At 41.0% G+C, this 18,925-nt stretch overlaps 1 protein-coding gene across 1 annotated transcript in view; it reads right to left on the bottom strand.

Moving 5' to 3' along the window:
- RIT2 (Ras like without CAAX 2) overlaps nt 1–18,925 on the bottom strand; it is a 567,177-nt gene that overhangs the window by 417,975 nt on the left and 130,277 nt on the right. The window contains 1 exon segment of the mRNA XM_061169231.1: nt 5,702–5,713. Within this exon segment, the coding sequence (XP_061025214.1) occupies nt 5,702–5,713 (12 nt within the window).

Here is an 18,925-nt window from a genome sequence, read left to right as displayed (position 1 = left end):
CTCTACAGCATCCCAAAGTTAGTTGGAAGTCAAAAGAACTTTAATTAAAATTTGATATTTGGGAATTTTGTCATAAACTTTAAAACATTTGGTAAATAAGATCATAGGTCACTGTGAGACAATACTCATTTCTTAACCAAAGTTACAAGAGATCCCAAAAGGAAATACAGATCACTTAAAGGCAAAGAAACACACACAATCTTTTATCAAAAGCAGCATTCCAAGAAAATTTTGTTTTCTTCACAGAGACTGAATCCAAGTTTTGCCTCAGCCCACTCCCAACAAAATCAATTTACCCAACTAAATTTCCTTTTCATTTTCCACAAACCTTTTACAACTTTTTGTATCTATATCACTGTGCCCGTTTTTTTCCATTTAGAAGCAACCAGCTGTAGGACAAAAATCTTTTCCCTTAAGAGAATGTAATGCCCTTCCTCATACCTTCTTTTGTTCAAAACACACATCTTACTTTTCTTAAGTGATCATAAACTGTCTTCTACACCAGTACTCTGTAGATTGGTAAACATAAATACCAATGATTTCTAAAAACCATGTGCTTTGTTATAGAGACTATCTCAGGGTGGTAACAAACATATTTATCAATAGTCCTAAATACCTTTAGCTTCTCTGTTTAGTAATTGATGCCTCATTATCTTATTTTATTTGGGAATGACCTAGCTATTTAATAAACATCCATCACTTAGTTTAGAACAACTCTAAATTTCAAGTAAATTTCCAAATATCTGGAGAGATTATTCTTAAGTAGACATTTATTAAATATAATTATTCCTAAAAATTTCATCCAAAAGCTCTTATCTCACTTGCATTTAATTCACTTATAAACATTTCATCATACCAATTTATTTTTCTTGCTGACAAATTTCAACAGATATATAATAAAAAGGTCTTATTTGACCTCTAGTAATCCTAGGTACAACAGAAGTATTATACTTAACATTGATGCCTCTAAAGATGTCTATATTAATCAAACCAACACACTTAAGCTAATACCAGATATTAATTTAATACTGAATATTTTCTAGATCACATGAACCTGAAATTCACTCTGGCTGGTTTCCTTCATATTTATAAGTATTTATATAAAAGTCACAGTCACCTGTCTAGATGGCTAAGTATATTTTTTACTAATATTTATGGGGAAGACTCTTAAGGTTCTTATTTGTCCTAGACAAGTTCCAAATTGCTTACCCCCTGTTTCAAAATTTGTATTTTATTATTATTATTATTATTTTAATTTGTATTTTTTAAAGATTGAAGAGATAAGGGTTCCTGGAGAAAAAGAGGTAAACATTTGCATTTCAAAGGCATGGGAGGAGAAAGGCAAGTTCTTCTTAGGAAGACTTTGTTCTCTCTTTGTTTAATACTTACAGGCCTCTTAAGATAAATAGGGAAGGTTTTGGGAGTGGTAACAGGATTGGTGGGCTTTGAATTACTTTTAGAGCCACACCTCTGGTCCTGTAAAGACTAGATTTGTAAAACAAGGACAGTTTTATTTATTTTTTATTTTTTTTGAAGAATTTGGTGTCTACCTCAATGATGTTGAAGGACTGACATAACCATTTACCTATGTTGGAATGTTTTATTTTCCCTCATTTAGCTTAGAGGAGAAGGCCTCCCCTAAAATTGTTATCAAGTATGGTTAGTTTAGTCAGACCAGTGGCCTCCCATTCTGGTAATCTATTTACGAACTCTTTTGGGGGTCCTCCCTCGGTTTAAGAAAATTTTAAATTATTTCCCTCAGTCCAGCCTTTGATCTGAGGAGGCTTGCATACAGTCTTATGTGATCTCCATTTCTAAAGGTAGCTGGACAATTTTTTGTCCATTCCTTTCCTATACTGTAGGCACTCTCAGCTTGAATTTTATAAGCACACAGAGTGGAGGCATTCATGGCATTACAGTGTCTGGATTTGTCCACTCAAAGAAAAAGAGATATTGGGAGTCTGGGTGCAGGGGAATGCAGAAGAAAGTGACATTTAGTTCTGGCACTGTGAACCTGTTTAACAGCCCATAAACAGGTAGGCTCCTCCAGCAAAGAGCAATTATTTTCCTTGGGGTGTGTCTTCTCCATGAAGGTTTCCAGCTTGGACTACCGTCTGTAATTTAGTGAGTAAGTCTCTTCCTAACAAGGGGACGGGACACTCAGGCATGAGCAGAATCTGATGTGGAAAGGTAAAATTTCCTAGCAAGCCATTGAGGGGAGGGGTGAATAGCTTGGTTTTGGGCTTTCCATCTATCCCCGTTATTATACAGCATGGGGAGGACAGGGGTCCAGGGAAATCAGTCAGCACAGAGTAGGCAATCCCCATATCTAATAAGAAAATAACTTTCCTACTTGCCACATCAAGGGTTATCCAAGGTTCGTCCACAGAAAGGACCAGGTGTCCTTTGGAAGCCAGGGAGGATCCCAGGCCCCATCAATATCCAGTCCTCTCAGCCATCACTGGTTTGGGAGGCCTGAGTCCCCTTTGGGACTGGGGGCAGTCCCACTTCCAATGGCCCTCTCGTTTGTATATTGTGCGGGTCCCCGTGGACTTTTCCCATACAGGGAGCATTTGACCTTCCAGTGGCCCTCTTGGTCACACTTAAAACAGATGCTTTATTGGCAAGACAGTGGTTCTGATTCAGGCTTCCTGGATCCTGTCCTCACCATGGATCTTCACAAAGGAATGTAACCCTGAGGTGGTGCAAGGTTTAGGGATGCCACCAGTAATTGTGCTTTTTGCTGTTGTCCTTGAATTATTTTTGCCTCTTCAACCTTATCTCTATTGTTAAATACTCCAAAGGCCAAATCCATGAGTTGATTTATGGGGGTCTGTGTTCTCCAGCTCCCCAGATGGGGTGTCAAGCGTAAATGGTCCAGAAGACTGTCCCCCCCTCAGAACTGGGAGAGGTAACAGTTCCCAGTTGTGGGCCTTGGGGAGGTGGACTCATAAGGGGATCATCTAACGCATCAGGCTCCTGTTGGGGAAGAAGGCACTTTGAAGGGGTGTGAGCCAGGCACACCTGGCAGGAATTCTTTAGACCTGGATTTTGGAATAAGGTTATGAACATTGGATGTATAGGACTTCCCCTCATTTATGTTTCTTTTTACAAAATAAGCTCAGCTGCAAGATGGTATTGTAATTCAATGACCCATTTTCTGGCCAGATCTCTTGGTCCCCTAGTTTGTATTGGGGTCATGCAGTATTGAAAAAGAAAATTAATTTCTTTTTTTCTTAAACCATCCCGTCTAAATTTTCCCCCATTAGCTAACATGCGTCCAAGGGGGGAGTCCTTCACGATGCTTGTAGTTGTCCCCATTTTTTAAAAAAATTTGTGTATCTTGATAAAATGGGGGTCTGATGGATCCTGGTCAAATGGTAGTTATTTGTCCTGGCATTCGTTCTCCCAGTGTCAACAGTGAGCCCCCGAAATCTGCCTGGTCAGTGAGCCTGAGGAGGCCTCTTGGATTAATCAAGAAAGGAACAAGAGCCAGTGGGAGAAAAAGCAACCGGAGTCCCAGGGCCTAAATCCTTCAGAGAGGGAGGAAGGAGACCCAGGCCATGAGCAAACTAAATGGATTAACTTTATCACTGAAACAAAAGAAAGAGAAACAAGTAGACCTGAAGGGTAGGGCTGGAGCACCACAAAGCAGTGATAACAATACAAGGCAAAAACTCTCAGGATATGGTCCTTGTGATATTTAGGAGGGTTACCTCTCCACAGAAGTAAAAGAGGCAACACCCAACATGCTGGCAAAGCTGGCGAGGAGGTTCAAGGATCAATAGACAGTCCAAGAAGTAAGGAGAGGTGGAGGATATAAGAGAAATCCAGGGCAGGAGGGAAGGTGTACAGCCACGACACTTGTTAGAATAGAGAGGAGTTGGCAAGAAGGTGCACAGCCACGATGCTTCCTAGGCCAGGGATTCATAAACCTACTGAGAAAGGTGCTCGACTACTACCTCCATTCAGGGGTTGATAAAGTCCACTGGTGACCCCTACGAGGGAAGTGCTCACTCACAACTTCTGCTCAGAGGTGTCTGGGCTCCCCACGAGATGTGACCCTTAACAGGGAGCATGACCTGGCTTGGTATCACAGTTGAAATGGGGGTTGAAATAAGGAGGATGACTGAGTGGGACTAGGAAGTTGTGATCTTGGAAAGGCAGCAGTGAGTGGTGGTGTGAAGCGAGATCTTAATTCCCTGCCCAGGAATTGAACCTGGGTAGCCTGGATGAAAACAAGGAATCCTAGCCACCACACGCCCTGGCTCTTGCCCCCAGTGAAAAATGCATTTCTCACAGAGGCAAAATGGTAAAGGCAGGTACAAAGTTTATTATTAGAGACATAGCACAACGGCAAGTGGGAGAGCACACAGAGAAACTGTTTGTTTAGTTAAGATAGAAGCAAGGCAGAGATACACATCTGGAGAGAAAGGGTGTGGGCATCCTCCCTAATGAGGAGGAGCTCAGTAAAGAGGCAGTTAAGTCATTTATATAGGGCAATTCTTCCAGGTCTTTGTTTACCTTTGGCCAATTATCTGGTCTTTTTCCACACCTGACCTGTCTTAGGACCCTCCTCAACATGCGTGCCCAACTTTTTTTCAAGATGGATTACATCCCAGAGGCCTATGGGATGGCCTTAGCATCACATATTTTGGGGTGGTGCCCCCTCCTTTTTGACCCCCAAAGAGACTTTCTGTGCATGTGGCAATGTTTCCTTTGCCCCAAGGATGGGAAACAAAAGACCTCTTGATCTTCTAACAGGGTTTAATCCCACTCTGTCCATGCCATAAAAATGTCCAATGTCCAGTTATTTACCCTATTTCTGTTGCTGGTTTTTATATCGAGGTACAGATCTCAAAATATAGACAGGAGTTCAGTCATAAATATGTAGACCTGGAGCCCGTTTGTCTCTTGCTTCAGGAAATGTAAACAGGGGAATGGTAATGAATAACTGGCCTGGAACCCATTTCTTCTCACCCCAGGAAGTGTGAAAAGGAGGCCAGTTGTAAATGTCTAGCCTGAAGCCCATCTATCTCCTGCCTTCTGCCTCAAGTTTACAGCCACAACAATTCCTGGGGAGGGGACAAGGGACCGTGATCCTCTTGAGGGAAATGCTCACCTACAACATCTACTCAGGGCTGCAATGAGGCCATAAGTCCCAAGAGCACTTGCGGAGGGCCAGGCTGAAAATTTAGAGGATGACTCACAGACTCCCCCAATTTGGACACCCAACACAGTTCCAGCATCCCCAAACCAGACTGGGATTAAGAAAGAGTAGAGAGGGGGAATTGGGCTCAAGGAGCCACAGAGGGGAAACTCACCCAACCAAGTTGCCAATTACTTGCCCCGTGGTCTTCATTTGGATGTCCAGTGGTTGTCTCAGTGGATCTTTTCAAGTCCAAAGAGACAGAGTGGTAGGAGAATGAGAAAGATTGAAGGGAGAAAAGACTTGAGCTCAGTGGGCTCCTTCACAGCCAGAGAACTGGTCCCTGCCAGATCCTGCAAGGCAGCATAAGCTGCCACCTAAGGGGTTACTTGACTCTACACAGCTCAGGACGAGTCCCAGCCACCTCCACAGAGGGAAGCCATAGCCCAATAGACAGATCAAGATTATGCCCTTTGAGGCCCCACATTGGGTGCCAGAAAAGATGTTGCAGGGAAAAAAAGTGGTCTCAGGAGAGACCATGGGACAGGCCACCAAGTGTGGGTTCTTGGCTGGCCTTGGAACAGTTATGGCACCTGTGGGTATGTCATTTAGCATGCTGATGCATTAAAATGAGTGTATAATGAGGCTCAAGGTCTACTGGAAGTCAATCGTCTGCCATCTTGAACCTAGTTGGTTCTAACCAGTTTATGTCATGTCCTCAACTGCTATGTCATTCTTTTAAAGGTTGTGCCCTGTCCCCTTCCTATCTCACTTTGTAACTGAGAAGGAACACAAATCCTTTGTGGTTCAGAATTGTCTATCCATTATCAAAAGTCTTATTCAGAGCAAGCTATTTGAGACTATATCATGTTTCTATCTGTATTAATTTGCCAAGTGAAGTGACCTGGCTTTCTATGCTCACATGTTTGCCTTTTTTTTTTTTTTTTTTAACATCTTTATTGGAGTATAATTCTTTACAATGGTGTGTTAGTTTCTGCTTTACAACAAAGTGAATCAGTTATACATATACATATGTTCCCATATCTCTTCACTCTTGCGACTCCCTCTCTCCCACCCTCCCTATCCCACCCCTCTAAGTGGTCACAAAGCACCGAGCTGATCTCCCTGTGCTATGCGGCTGCTTCCCACTTGCTATCTATTTTACGTTTGGTAGTGTATATATGTCCATGCCACTCTCTCACTTTGTCACCGCTTACCATTCTCCTCCCCATATCCTCAAGTCCATTCTCTAGTAGGTCTGTGTCTTTATTCTCGTCTTGCCCCTAGGTTCTTCATGACCTTTTTTTTTTTTTTAAATTCCATGTATATGTGTTAGCATAAGGTATTTGTTTTTCTCTTTCTGACTTACTTCACTCTGTATGACAGACTCTAGGTCCATCCACCTCACTACAAAAAACTCAATTTCGTTTCCTTTTATGGCTGAGTAATATTCCATTGTATATATGTGCCACATCTTCTTTATCCATTCATCTATTTTTTTTTTAAATAAATTTATTTATTTATTTTTGGCTGTGTTGGGTCTTCGTTGCTGCACATGGGCTTCCTCTAGTTGTGGTGAGCTGGGGCCACTCCTCGCTGCGGTGCATGGGTCTCTCATTGTGGTGGCCTCTCTTGTTGTGGAGCACGGGCTCTGGGTGTGCAGGCCTCAGTAGTTGTGGCATGCGGGCTCTGCGGTTGTGACTCGCAGGCTCTAGAGTGCAAGCCCAGTAGTTGTGGTGCACTGGCCCAGCTGCTCTGCAGCATGTGAGATCTTTTCAGACCAGGTATCGAACCAGTGTCCCCTGCACTGCAGGCGGACCCCCAACCACTGCACCACTAGGGAAGTCACTCCATTTTTTCTTTTTTTTTTTTTTTAAACATCTTTATTGGAGTATAATTGCTTTACAGTGGTGTGTCAGTTTCTGCTTTATAACAAAGTGAATCAGTTATACATATGCATATGTTCCCATATCTTTTCCCTCTTGCATCTCCCTCCCTCCCACCCTCCCTATCCCACCCCTCTAGGTGGTCACAAAGCACCGAGCTGATCTCCCTGTGCTATGCGGCTGCTTCCCACTAGCTATCTATTTTACTTTGGTAGTGTATATATGTCTATGCCACTCTCTCACCCTGTCACATCTTACCCAATACATGTCCATTCATCTATTGATGGACACTTAGGTTTCTTCTATGTCCTGGCTATTGTAAATACAGCTGCAATGAACATTTTGGTACATGATGCTTTTCGAGTTATGGTTTTCTCAGGGTATATGCCCAGTAGTGGGATTGCTGGGTCATATGGTAGTGTTATTTTTAGTTTTTTAAGGAACCTCCATACTGTTAGCCATAGTGGCTGTATCAATTTACATTCCCACCAACAGTGCAAGAGGGTTCCCTTTTCTCCACACCCTCTCCAGCATTTATTGTTTGTAGACTTTTTGATGATGGCCATTCTGACCGGTGTGAGATGATATCTCATTGTAGTTTTGATTTGCATTTCTCTAATGATTAATGATGTTGAGCATTCTTTCATGTGTTGGCAATCTGTATATCTTCTTTGGAGAAATGTCTATTTAGGTCTTCTGCCCATTTTTGGATTGGGTTGTTTGTTTTTTGCTATTGAGCTGCATGAGCTGCTTGTAAATTTTGGAGATTAATCCTTTGTCCGTTGCTTCATTTGCAAGTATTTTCTCCCATTCTAAGGGTTGTCTTTGTTTTTGTTTATGGTTCCCTTTGCTGTGCGAAAGCTTTGAAGTTTCATTAGGTCCCATTTGTTTATTTGTGTTTTTATTTCCATTTCTCTAGGAGCTGGGTCAAAAAGGATCTTGCTGTGATTTATGTCATAGAGTGTTCTGCCTATGTTTTCCTCTAAGAGTTTGATAGTGTCTGGCCTTACACTTAGGCCTTTAATCCATTTTGAGTTTATTTTTGTGTATGGTGTCAGGGAGTGTTCTAATTTCATACTTTTACATGTACCTGTCCAATTTTCCCAACACCATTTATTGAAGAGGCTGTCTTTTCTCCACTGTATATGCTTGCCTCCTTTATCAAAGATAAGGTGACCATATGTGCGTGGGCGTATCTCTGGGCTTTCCATCCTGTTCCATTGATCTATATTTCTGTTTTTGTGCCAGTACCAAACTGTCTTGATTACTGTAGCTTTGTAATATAGTCTGAAGTCAGGGAGCCTGATTCCTCCAGCTCCATTTTTCGTTCTCAAGATTGCTTTGGCTATTCAGGGTCTTTTGTGTTTCCATACAAATTGTGAAATTTTTTGTTCTAGTTCTGTGAAAAATGCCATTGGTAGTTTGATAGGGATTACACTGAATCTGTAGATTGCTTTGGGTAGTAGAGTCATTTTCACAATGTTGATTCTTCCAATCCAAGAACGTGGTATATCTCTCCATCTATTTGTATCATCTTTAATTTCTTTCATCAGTGTCCTATAATTTTCTGCATACAGGTCTTTTGTCTCCTTAGGTAGGTTTATTCCTAGATATTTTATTCTTTTTGTTGCAATGGTAAACGGGAGTGTTTTCTTAATTTCACTTTCAGATTTTTCATCATTAGTATATAGGAATGCAAGAGATTTCTGTGCATTAATTTTGTATCCTGCTACTTTACCAAATTCATTGATTAACTCTAGTAGTTTTCTGGTAGCTTCTTTTGGATTCTCTATGTATAGTATCATGTCATCAGCAAACAGTGACAGCTTTACTTCTTCTTTTCCGATTTGGATTCCTTTTATTTCTTTTTCTTCTCTGACTGCTGTGGCTAACACTTCCAAAACTATGTTGAATAATAGTGGTGAGAGTGGGCAACCTTGTCTTGTTCCTGATCTTAGTGGAAATGGTTTCAGTTTTTCACCATTGAGGACAATGTTGGCTGTGGGTTTGTCATATACGGCCTTTATTATGTTGAGGAAAGTTCCCTCTATGCCTACTTTCTGCAGGGCTTTTATCATAAATGGGTGTTGAACTTTGTCGAAAGCTTTCTCTGCATCTATTGAGATGATCATATGGTTTTTCTCCTTCAATTTGTTAATATGATGTATCACGTTGATTGATTTGCGTATATTGAAGAATCCTTGCATTCCTGGAATAAACCCCACTTGATCATGGTGTATGATCCTTTTAATGTGCTGTTGGATTCTGTTTGCTAGTATTTTGTTGAGGATTCTTGCATCTATGTTCATCAGTGATATTGGCCTGTAGTTTTCTTTCTTTGTGACATCTTTGCCTGGTTTTGGTATCAGGGTGATGGTGGCCTCGTAGAATGAGTTGGGGAGTGTTCCTCCTTCTGCAATATTTTGGAAGAGTTTGAGAAGGATAGGTTTTAGCTCTTCTCTAAATGTTTGATAGAATTCGCCTGTGAAGCCATCTGGTCCTGGGCTTTTGTGTGTTGGAAGATTTTTAATCACAGTTTCAATTTCAGTGCTTGTGATTGGTCTGTTCATATTTTCTATTTCTTCCTGGTTCAGTCTCGGCAGGTTGTGCATTTCTAAGAATCTGTCCATTTCTTCCAGGTTGTCCATTTTATTAGCATAGAGTTGCTTGTAGTAATCTCTTATGATCGTTTGTATTTCTGCAGTGTCAGTGGTTACTTCTCCTTTTTCATTTCTAATTCTATTAATTTGAGTCTTCTCCTTTTTTCTCTTGATGAGTCTGGCTAATGGTTTATCAATTTTGTTTATCTTCTCAAAGAACCAGCTTTTAGTTTCATTGATTTTTGCTATTGTTTCCTTCATTTCTTTTTCATTTATTTCTGATCTGATCTTTATGATTTCTTTCCTTCTGCTAGCTTTGGGGTTTTTTTGTTCTTCTTTCTCTAATTGCTTTAGGTGCAAGGTTAGGTTGTTTATTCGAGATGTTTCCTGTTTCTTGATGTAGGCTTGTATTGCTATAAACTTCCCTCTTAGAACTGCTTTTGCTGCATCCCATAGGTTTTGGATCGTCGTGTCTCCATTGTCATTTGTTTCTAGGTATTTTTTGATTTCCCCTTTGATTTCTTCAGTGATCACTTCGTTATTAAGTAGTGTATTGTGTAGCCTCCATGTGTTTGTATTTTTTACAGATCTTTTCCTGTAATTGATATCTAGTCTCATAGCGTTGTGGTCGGAAAAGATACTTGATACGATTTCAATTTTTTTAAATTTACCAAGGCTTGATTTGTGACCCAAGATATGATCTATCCTGGAGAATGTTCCATGAGCACTTGAGAAAACTGTGTATTCTGTTGTTTTTGGGTGGAATGTCCTATAAATATCAATTAAGTCCATCTTGTTTAATGTATCATTTAAAGCTTGTGTTTCGTTATTTATTTTCATTTTGGATGATCTGTCCATTGGTGAAAGTGGGGTGTTAAAGTCCCCTACTATGATTGTGTTACTGTCGATTTCCCCTTTTATGGCTGTTAGTATTTGCCTTATGTATTGAGGTGCTCCTATGTTGGGTGCATAAATATTTACAATTGTTATACCTTCCTCTTGGATCGATCCCTTGATCATTATATAGTGTCCGTCTTTGTCTCTTGTAATTGTCTTTATTTTAAAGTCTATTTTGTCTGATATGAGAATTGCTACTCCAGCTTTCTTTTGATTTCCATTTGCATGGAATATCTTTTTCCATCCCCTCACTTTCAGTCTGTATGTGTCTCTAGGTCTGAAGTGGGTCTCTTGTAGACAGCATATATATGGGTCTTGTTTTTGTATCCATTCAGCCAGTCTGTGTCTTTTGGTGGGAGCCTTTAATCCATTTACATTTAAGGTAATTATCGATATGTATTTTCCTATTCCCATTTTCTTAAATGTTTTGGGTTTGTTATTGTAGGTGTTTTCCTTCTCTTGTGTTTCTTGCCTAGAGAAGTTCCTTTAGCATTTGTTGTAAAGCTGGTTTGGTGGTGCTGAACTCTCTCAGCTTTTGCTTGTCTGTAAAGGTTTTAATTTCTCCATCAAATCTGAATGAGATCCTTGCTGGGTAGAGTAATCTTGGTTGTAGGTTTTTCTCCTTCATCACTTTAAGTATATCCTGCCACTCCCTTCTGGCTTGCAGCGTTTCTGCTGAAAGATCAGCTGTTAACCTTATGGGGATGCCCTTGTGTGTTATCTGTTGTTTTTCCCTTGCTGCTTTTAATATGTTTTCTTTATATTTAATTTTTGATAGTTTGATTAATATGTGTCTTGGTGTGTTTCTCCTTGGATTTATCCTGTATGGGACTCTCTGTGCTTCCAGGACTTGATTAACTATTTCCTTTCCCATATTAGGGAAGTTTTCAACTATAATCTCTTCAAATATTTTCTCAGTCCCTTTCTTTTTCTCTTCTTCTTCTGGGACCCCTATAATTCGAATGTTGGTGCGTTTAATGTTGTCCCAGAGGTCTCTGAGACTGTCCTCAGTTCTTTTATTTCTTTTTTCTTTATTCTGCTCTGCAGTAGTTATTTCCACCATTTTATCTTCCAGGTCACTTATCCGTTCTTCTGCCTCAGTTATTCTGCTATTGATCCCATCTAGAGTATTTTTAATTTCATTTATTGTGCTTGTCATCGTTGCTTGGTTCCTCTTTAGTTCTTCTACGTCCTTGTTAAATGTTTCTTGCATTTTGTCTATTCTATTTCCAAGACTTTGGATCATCCTTACTATCATTATTCTGAATTCTTTTTCAGGTAGACTACCTATTTCCTCTTCATTTGTTAGGTCTGGTGTGTTTTGACCCTGCTCCTTCATCTGCTGTGTGTTTTTCTGTCTTCTCATTTTGCTTATCTTACTGTGTTTGGGGTCTCCTTTTCACAGGCTGCAGGTTCGTAGTTCCCGTTGTTTTTGGTATCTGTCCCCAGTGGCTAAGGTTGGTTCAGTGGGTTGTGTAGGTTTCCTGGTGGAGGGAACTAGTGCCTGTGTTCTGGTGGATGAGGCTGGATGTTGTCTTTCTGGTGGGTTCGTCCACGTCTGGTGGTGTGTTTTGGGGTGTCTGTGGCCTTATTATGATTTTAGGCAGCCTCTCTGTTAATGGATGGGGCTGTGTTCCTCTCTTGCTAGTTGTTTGGCATAGGGTGTCCAGCACTGTAGCTTGCTGGTCGTTGAGTGAAGCTGGGTCTTGATGTTGAGATGGAGATCTGTGAGAGATTTTCGCCGTTTGGTATTACGTGGAGCTGGGAGGTCTCTTGTGGACCAGTGTCCTGAAGTTGGCTCTCCCACCTCAGAGGCACAGCCCTGATGCCTGGCTGGAGCACCAAGAGCCTTTCATCCACACGGCTCAGAATAAAAGGGAGAAAAAATGGAAAGAAAGAAAAAAATAAAATAAAGCAATTATAATAAAAAATAAGAAAAAAATTATTAAGAGTAAATTTATTAAGAAAAAAAAAATTTTTTTAATTTTTTAAAAATAGATTTATTAATTTTTTATACTAAAAATAAGAAAAAAATTATTTAGAAAAAATTTATTAAGAAAAAAAATTTTTTAATTTTTTAAAAGAAAAAATATGAAAAAACTTATTAAAAATTTTTTTAAAAATAGAAAATAAGGAAAAAATTATTAAGAAAACATTTATTAGGGAAAAAAAAAATTTTTAAGCCAAAAAAAAAAAAAAACGGACGGACCTAACCCTAGGACTAACGGTGAGAGCAAAGCTATACAGACAAAATCTCATCCAGAAGCATACACATCTACACTCACAAAAAAAAGGAAAAGGGGAAAAGTTAATATATCCTGCTCCCAAAGTCCATCTCCTAAATTTGGGATGATTCGTTGTCTATTCAGGTATTCAACAGATGCAGGCACATCAAGTTGTTTGTGGAGCTTTAATCCGCTGCTTCTGAGGCTGCTGGGAGAGATTTCCCTTTCTCTTCTTTGTTCGTACAGCTCCCGGGCTTCAGCTTTGGATTTGGACCCGCCTCTGCATGTAGGTCCCCTGAGGGCGTCTGTTCCCCGCCCAGACAGAACGGGGTTAAAGGAGCAGCTGATTCGGGGGCTCTGGCTCAGTCAGGCCGGGGGGAGGGAGCGGTACGGAGGAGGCGGGGCGAGCCTGCGGCGGCAGAAGCCGGCGTGACGTTGCAGCAGCCTGAGGCGCGCCGTGCGCTCTCCCGGGGAAGTTGTCCCCGGATTACGGGAGCCTGGCCGTGGCGGGCTGCACAGGCTCCCGGGAGGGGCGGTGTCGAGAATGACCTGTGCTCGCACACAGGCTGTTTGGTGGCGGCAGCAGCAGCCTTAGCGTCTCATGCCCGTCTCTGGGGTCCGCGCTGATAGCCGCGGCTCGCGCCCGTCTCTGGAGTTCGTTTAAGTGGCGCTCTGAATCCCCTCTCCTTGCACGCCGCGAAACAAAGAGGCAAGAAAAAGTCTCCTGCCTCTTCAGCAGCTGCAGACTTTTTCTCGTGCACCCTCCCGGCTAGTTGTGGTGCGCTAGACCCTTCAGGCTGTGTTCACGCAGCCAACCCCAGTCCTCTCCCTGGGATCCGACCGAAGCCCGAGCCTCAGCTCCCAGCCCCCGCCCGCCCCGGCAGGTGAGCAGACAAGCCTCTCGGGCTGGTGAGTGCTGCTCGGCGCCGAGCCTCTGTGCGGGAATCTCTCCGTTTTTCCCTCTGCGTCCCTGTTGCTGTGGGATCCGCGCTGATAGCCGCGGCTCGCGCCCGTCTCTGGAGCTCGTTTAGGCGGCGCTCTGAATCCCCTCTCCTTGCGCGCCGCGAAACAAAGAGGCAAGAAAAATTCTCTTGCCTCTTTGGCAGCTGCAGTCTTTTTCCCGGACTCCCTCCCGGCTAGCACCGAAGCCCGAGCCCCAGCTCCCAGGCCCCGCCCGCCCCGGCGGCTGAGCAGACAAGCCTCTCGGGCTGGTGAGTGCTGGTCGGCACCGCTCCTCTGTGCGGGAATCTCCGCTTTGCCCTCCGCACCACTGTGGCTGCGCTCTCCTCCGTGGCTCCGAAGCTTCCCCCCTCTGCTACCCGCAGTCTCTGCCCACGAAGGGGCTTCCTAGTGTGTGGAAACCTTTCCTCCTTCACAGCTCCCTCCCACTGGTGCAGGTCCCGTCCCTATTCTTTTGTCTCTGTTATTTCTTTTTTCTTTTGCCCTACCCACGTACGTGGGGATTTTCTTGCCTTTTGGGAGGTCTGACGTCTTCTGCCAGCGTTCAGTGGGTGTTCTGTAGGAGCAGTTCCACGTGTAGATGTATTTCTCATGTATCTGTGGGGAGGAAGGTGATCTCCGCGTCTTACTCTTCCGCCATCTTGCCCCTCCCTCCCAAAAGACAGCTCTTAACTCCAGTTTCCCCTCCAGCTATGTATCCATTTCTCTGCTCTCCAGGACAGCAAAACTCCCCAGGCCCCCACAGTCGCCGCGTCCCCCAGTTCCGGCTCTGCGTCCGGGACGCTCCCGGATCTGAGAAGAGGAAAGGAGCTCCTCAGCCGCCTCCTCCTCCTCTTCTCCGCCTCCTCCTCCTCTTCTCCATATATCTTTTTGAATTATGGTTTTCTCTGGATATATGTCCAGGAGTGGGATTGCTGGATCATATAATAGCTCTAGTTTTAGTTTTTTTAGGAACCTCCATACTGTTCTCCATAGTGGCTGTAACAATTTATGTTCCTACCAAGAGTGTAGGTGGGTTCTCTTTTCTCTACACCCTCTCCAGTATGTATTGTTTGTAGATTATTTGATGAAGGTCATTCTGACCAGTGTGAGGTCATACCTCATTGTAGTTTTGATTTGCATTTCTCTAATAATTAGTGACGTTGAGCATCTTTTCATGTGCTTCATGGACATCTGAATGTCTTCTTTGGAGAAATGTCTATTTAGATCTTCCACCCACTTTTTGATTGGGTTGTTTTATTTTTTTGATATTGAGCTGCATGTGCTGTTTGTATATTTTGGAGATTAATCCCATGTTGGTTGCTTCAATTGCAAATATTCTCTCCCTTTCTGTGGGTTGTCTTTTAATTTTGCTTATGGTTTCCTTTGCTTTGCAAAAGCTTTTAAGTTTAATGAGGTCCCATTTGTTTATATTTGGTTTTGTTTTCATTACTCTAGGAGGTGGATCAAAAAACATCTTGCTGCAATTTATTTCAGACAGTGTTCTGTCTATGTTTTCTTCTAAGAGTTTCATAGTGTCGGTCTTAAATTTAGGTCTTTAATCCATTTTTACTTTATTTTTGTGTATGGTGTTAGGGAGAATTCTAATTTCATTCTTTTACATGTAGCTGTCCAGTTTTCCCTACACTGCTTATTGAAGATACTGTCTTTTCTCCATTGTATATTCTTACCTCTTTGTTGTAGATTAATGCACCATAGGTACATTGGTTTATCTCTGGACTTTCTATCCTGTTTCATTGATCTATATCTCTGTGTTTGTGCAAGTACTGTACTCTTTTGATGACTGTAGCTTTGTAGTATAATCTGAAGTCAGGGACCCTGATTCCTCTATCTCCGTTTTTCTTTCTCAAGATAGCTTTAGCTCTTCAGGGTCTTTTGTGTCTCCATGCAAATTATAAAACATTTTGTTCTAATTCTGTGAAAAGTGCTATTGGTAATTTGATAGAGATTGAATTGAATCTGTAGATTACTTTGGGTAGTATAGTAATTTTGGCAATATTGATTCTTCCAATCCAAGAACATGGTATACTGCTCCATCTGTTTTTTTTTCTTTCTTTCTTTTCATTTTGCAATTTTATTTTTATATATGTTTTTATTTTTTGGCTGTGTTGGGTCTTCGTTTCTGTGTGAGGGCTTTCTCCAGGTGTGGCAAGCAGGGACCACTCTTCATCGTGGTGCGCGGGCCTCTCACTATGGCAGCCTCTCTTGTTGCAGAGCACAGGCTCCAGACACGCAGGCTCAGTAGTTGTGGCTCATGGGCCTAGTTGCTCCGCAGCATGTGGGATCTTCCCAGACCAGGGCTCGAACCCATGTCCCCTGCATTGGCAGGCAGATTCTCAACCACTGCGCCACCAGGGAAACCCCTGCTCCATCTGTTTGTGTCACCTTTTATTTCCTTCATCAGAATCTTATAGTTTTCAGAGTACAGGTCTTTTGCCTCCTTAGGTAGGTTTATTTCTAGGTTTTTTATTCTGTTTGGTGCAATGGTAAATGGGATTCTTTCCTTAATTTATTTTCTGATCTTTCTTTTTAATGTATAGGAATGCAAAAGATTTTTTGTATTAATTTTGTATCCTGCAACTTTACCAAATTCATTGATTAGCTCTAGTAGTTTTCTGGTAACATGATTAGGACTTTCTGCATATGGTATCATGTAACCTGCAAACAGTGAGAGTTTTACTTCTTCTTTTCCAATTTGTATTCTTTTTATTTATTTTTCTTCTCTGATTGCCATGGCTAGGACTTCCAAAACTATGTTGAATAATAGTGGTGAGAGTGGCCATCCTTGTCTTGTTCCTGATCTTAGAGGAAATGCTTTCAGTTTTTCACCATTGAGAATGATGTTTGCTGTGGGTTTTTCATATATAGCCTTTATTATGTTGAGGTAGGTTCCCTCTATGCCCACTTTCTGGAGAGTTTTTATCATAAATCGGTGTTGAATTTTGTCAAAAGTTTTTTCTGCATCTATTGAGATGATCATATGGTTTTTATTCTTCAATTTGTTAATATGGTGTATCACATTGATTGATTTGTGTATATTGAAGAATCCTTGCATCCCTGGGATAAATCCCACTTGATCATGGTGTATGATCCTTTTAATGTGTTGTTGGATTCTGTTTGCTAGTATTTTGTTGAGAATTTTTGCATCTATATTCATCAGTGATATTGGTCTATAATTTTCTTTTTTTGTAGTATCTTTGTCTGGTTTTGGTATCAGGGTGATGGTGGCCTCATAGAATGAGTTTGGGAGTGTTCCTTCCTCTGCAATTTTTTGGAAGAGTTTGAGAAGGATGGGCGTTAACTCTTCTCTAAATGATTGGTAGAATTCACCTGTGAAGCCATCTGGTCCTGGACTTTTGTTTGTTGGAAGATTTTTAATCACAGTTTCAATTTCATTACTTGTGATTGGTCTGTTCATATTTTCTGTTTCTTCCTGGTTCAGTCTTAGCAGGTTATACCTTTCTAAGAATTTCTCCATTTCTTCCAGGTTGTCCATTTTATTGTCATAGAGTTGCTTGTAGTAGTCTCTTAGGATGCTTTGTACTTCTGCGGTGTCTGTTGTAACTTCTTCTTTTTCATTTCTAATTTTATTGATTTGAGTCCTCTCCCTCTTTTTCTTGATGAGTCTGGCTAATGGCTTATCAATTTTGTTTATCTTCTCAAAGAACCAGCTTTTAGTTTTATTGATCTTTGCTATTGTTTTCTTTGTTTCTATTTCATTTATTTCCACTCTGATCTTTATGATTTCTTTCCTTCTGCTAACTTTGGGTTTTGTTTGTTCTTCTTTCTCTAGTTCCTTTAGATGTAAGGTTAGATTGTTTACTTGAGATTTTTCTTGTTTCTTGAGGTAGGCTTGTATAGCTAGAAACTTCCCTCTTAGAACTGCTTTTGCTGCATTCTATAGGTTTTGGATCATTGTGTTTTCATTGTCCTTTGTCTCTAGGTATTTTTTGATTACCTTTTTGATTTCTGCAGTGATCTCTTGGTTATTTAGTAACGTATTGTTTAGCTTCCATGCGTTTGTGTTTTTTCCTTTTTTTTCCCCTGTAATTCATTTCTAATCTCATAGCATTGTGGTCAGAAAAGATGCTTGATATGATTTCAATTTTCTTAAGTTTACTGAGGCTTGATTTGTGACCCAAGATGTGATGTATCCTGGAGAATGTTCCATGCACACTTGAGAAGAAAGTGTCATCTGTTGTTTTTGGATGGAATGTCCTATAAATATCAATTAATTCTATCTGGTCTATTGTGTCACTTAAAGCTTCTGTTTTCTTATTTATTTTCAGTTTGGGTAGATCTGTCCATTGGTGTATATGTGAGGTGTTAAAGTCCCCCACTATTATTGTGTTACTGTTGATTTCCTCTTTTATAGCTGTTAGAATTTGCCTTATGTATTGAGGTGCTCCTATGTTGGGTGCATATATATTTATAATTGTTATATCTTCTTCTTGGATTGCTCCCTTGATCATTATGTAGTGTCCTTCCTTGTCTCTTGTAACATTCTTTATTTTAAAGTCTACTTTATCTGATATGAGTATTGCTACTCCAGCTTTCTTTTGATTTCCATTTGCATGGAGTATCTTTTTCCATCCCCTCACTTTCAGTCTGTATGTGTCTCTAGGTCTGAAGTGGGTCTCTTGTAGACAGCATATATATGGGTCTTGTTTTTGTATCCATTCAGCAAGCCTGTGTCTTTTGGTTGGAGCATTTAATCCATTCACGTTTAAGGTAATTATCAATATGTATGTTCCTATGACCATTTTCTTAATTGTTTTGGGTTTGTTTTTGTAGGTCCTTTTCTTCTCTTGTGTTTCCCACTTACAGAAGTTCCTTTAGCATTTGTTATAGAGCTGGTTTGGTGGTGCTGAATTCTCTTAGCTTTTGCTTGTCTGTAAAGCTTTTGATTTCTCCATCAAATCTAAATGAGAACCTTGCCGGGTAGAGTAATCTTGGTTGTAGATTCTTCCCTTTCATCACTTCAAGTATATCATGCCAGTCCCTTCTGGCTTGTACAGTTTCTGCTGAGAAATCAGCTGTTAACCTTATGGGAGTTCACTTGTATGTTATTTGCCTTTTTTCCCTTGCTGCTTTCAATAATTTTTCTGTGTCTTTAATTGTTGCCAATTTGATTACTATGTGTCTTGGCGTGTTTCTCCTTGGGTTTATCCTGTATGGGACTGTCTGCGCTTCCTGGACTTGGGTGGC

The sequence above is a fragment of the Eubalaena glacialis genome, chromosome 15, assembly GCF_028564815.1.
Source record: "Eubalaena glacialis isolate mEubGla1 chromosome 15, mEubGla1.1.hap2.+ XY, whole genome shotgun sequence".
NCBI classification, from domain to species: Eukaryota; Metazoa; Chordata; class Mammalia; order Artiodactyla; family Balaenidae; genus Eubalaena; species Eubalaena glacialis.
Note: the sequence above shows the minus strand (reverse complement) of the source record. Positions and strands in the feature narration are given on the sequence as shown.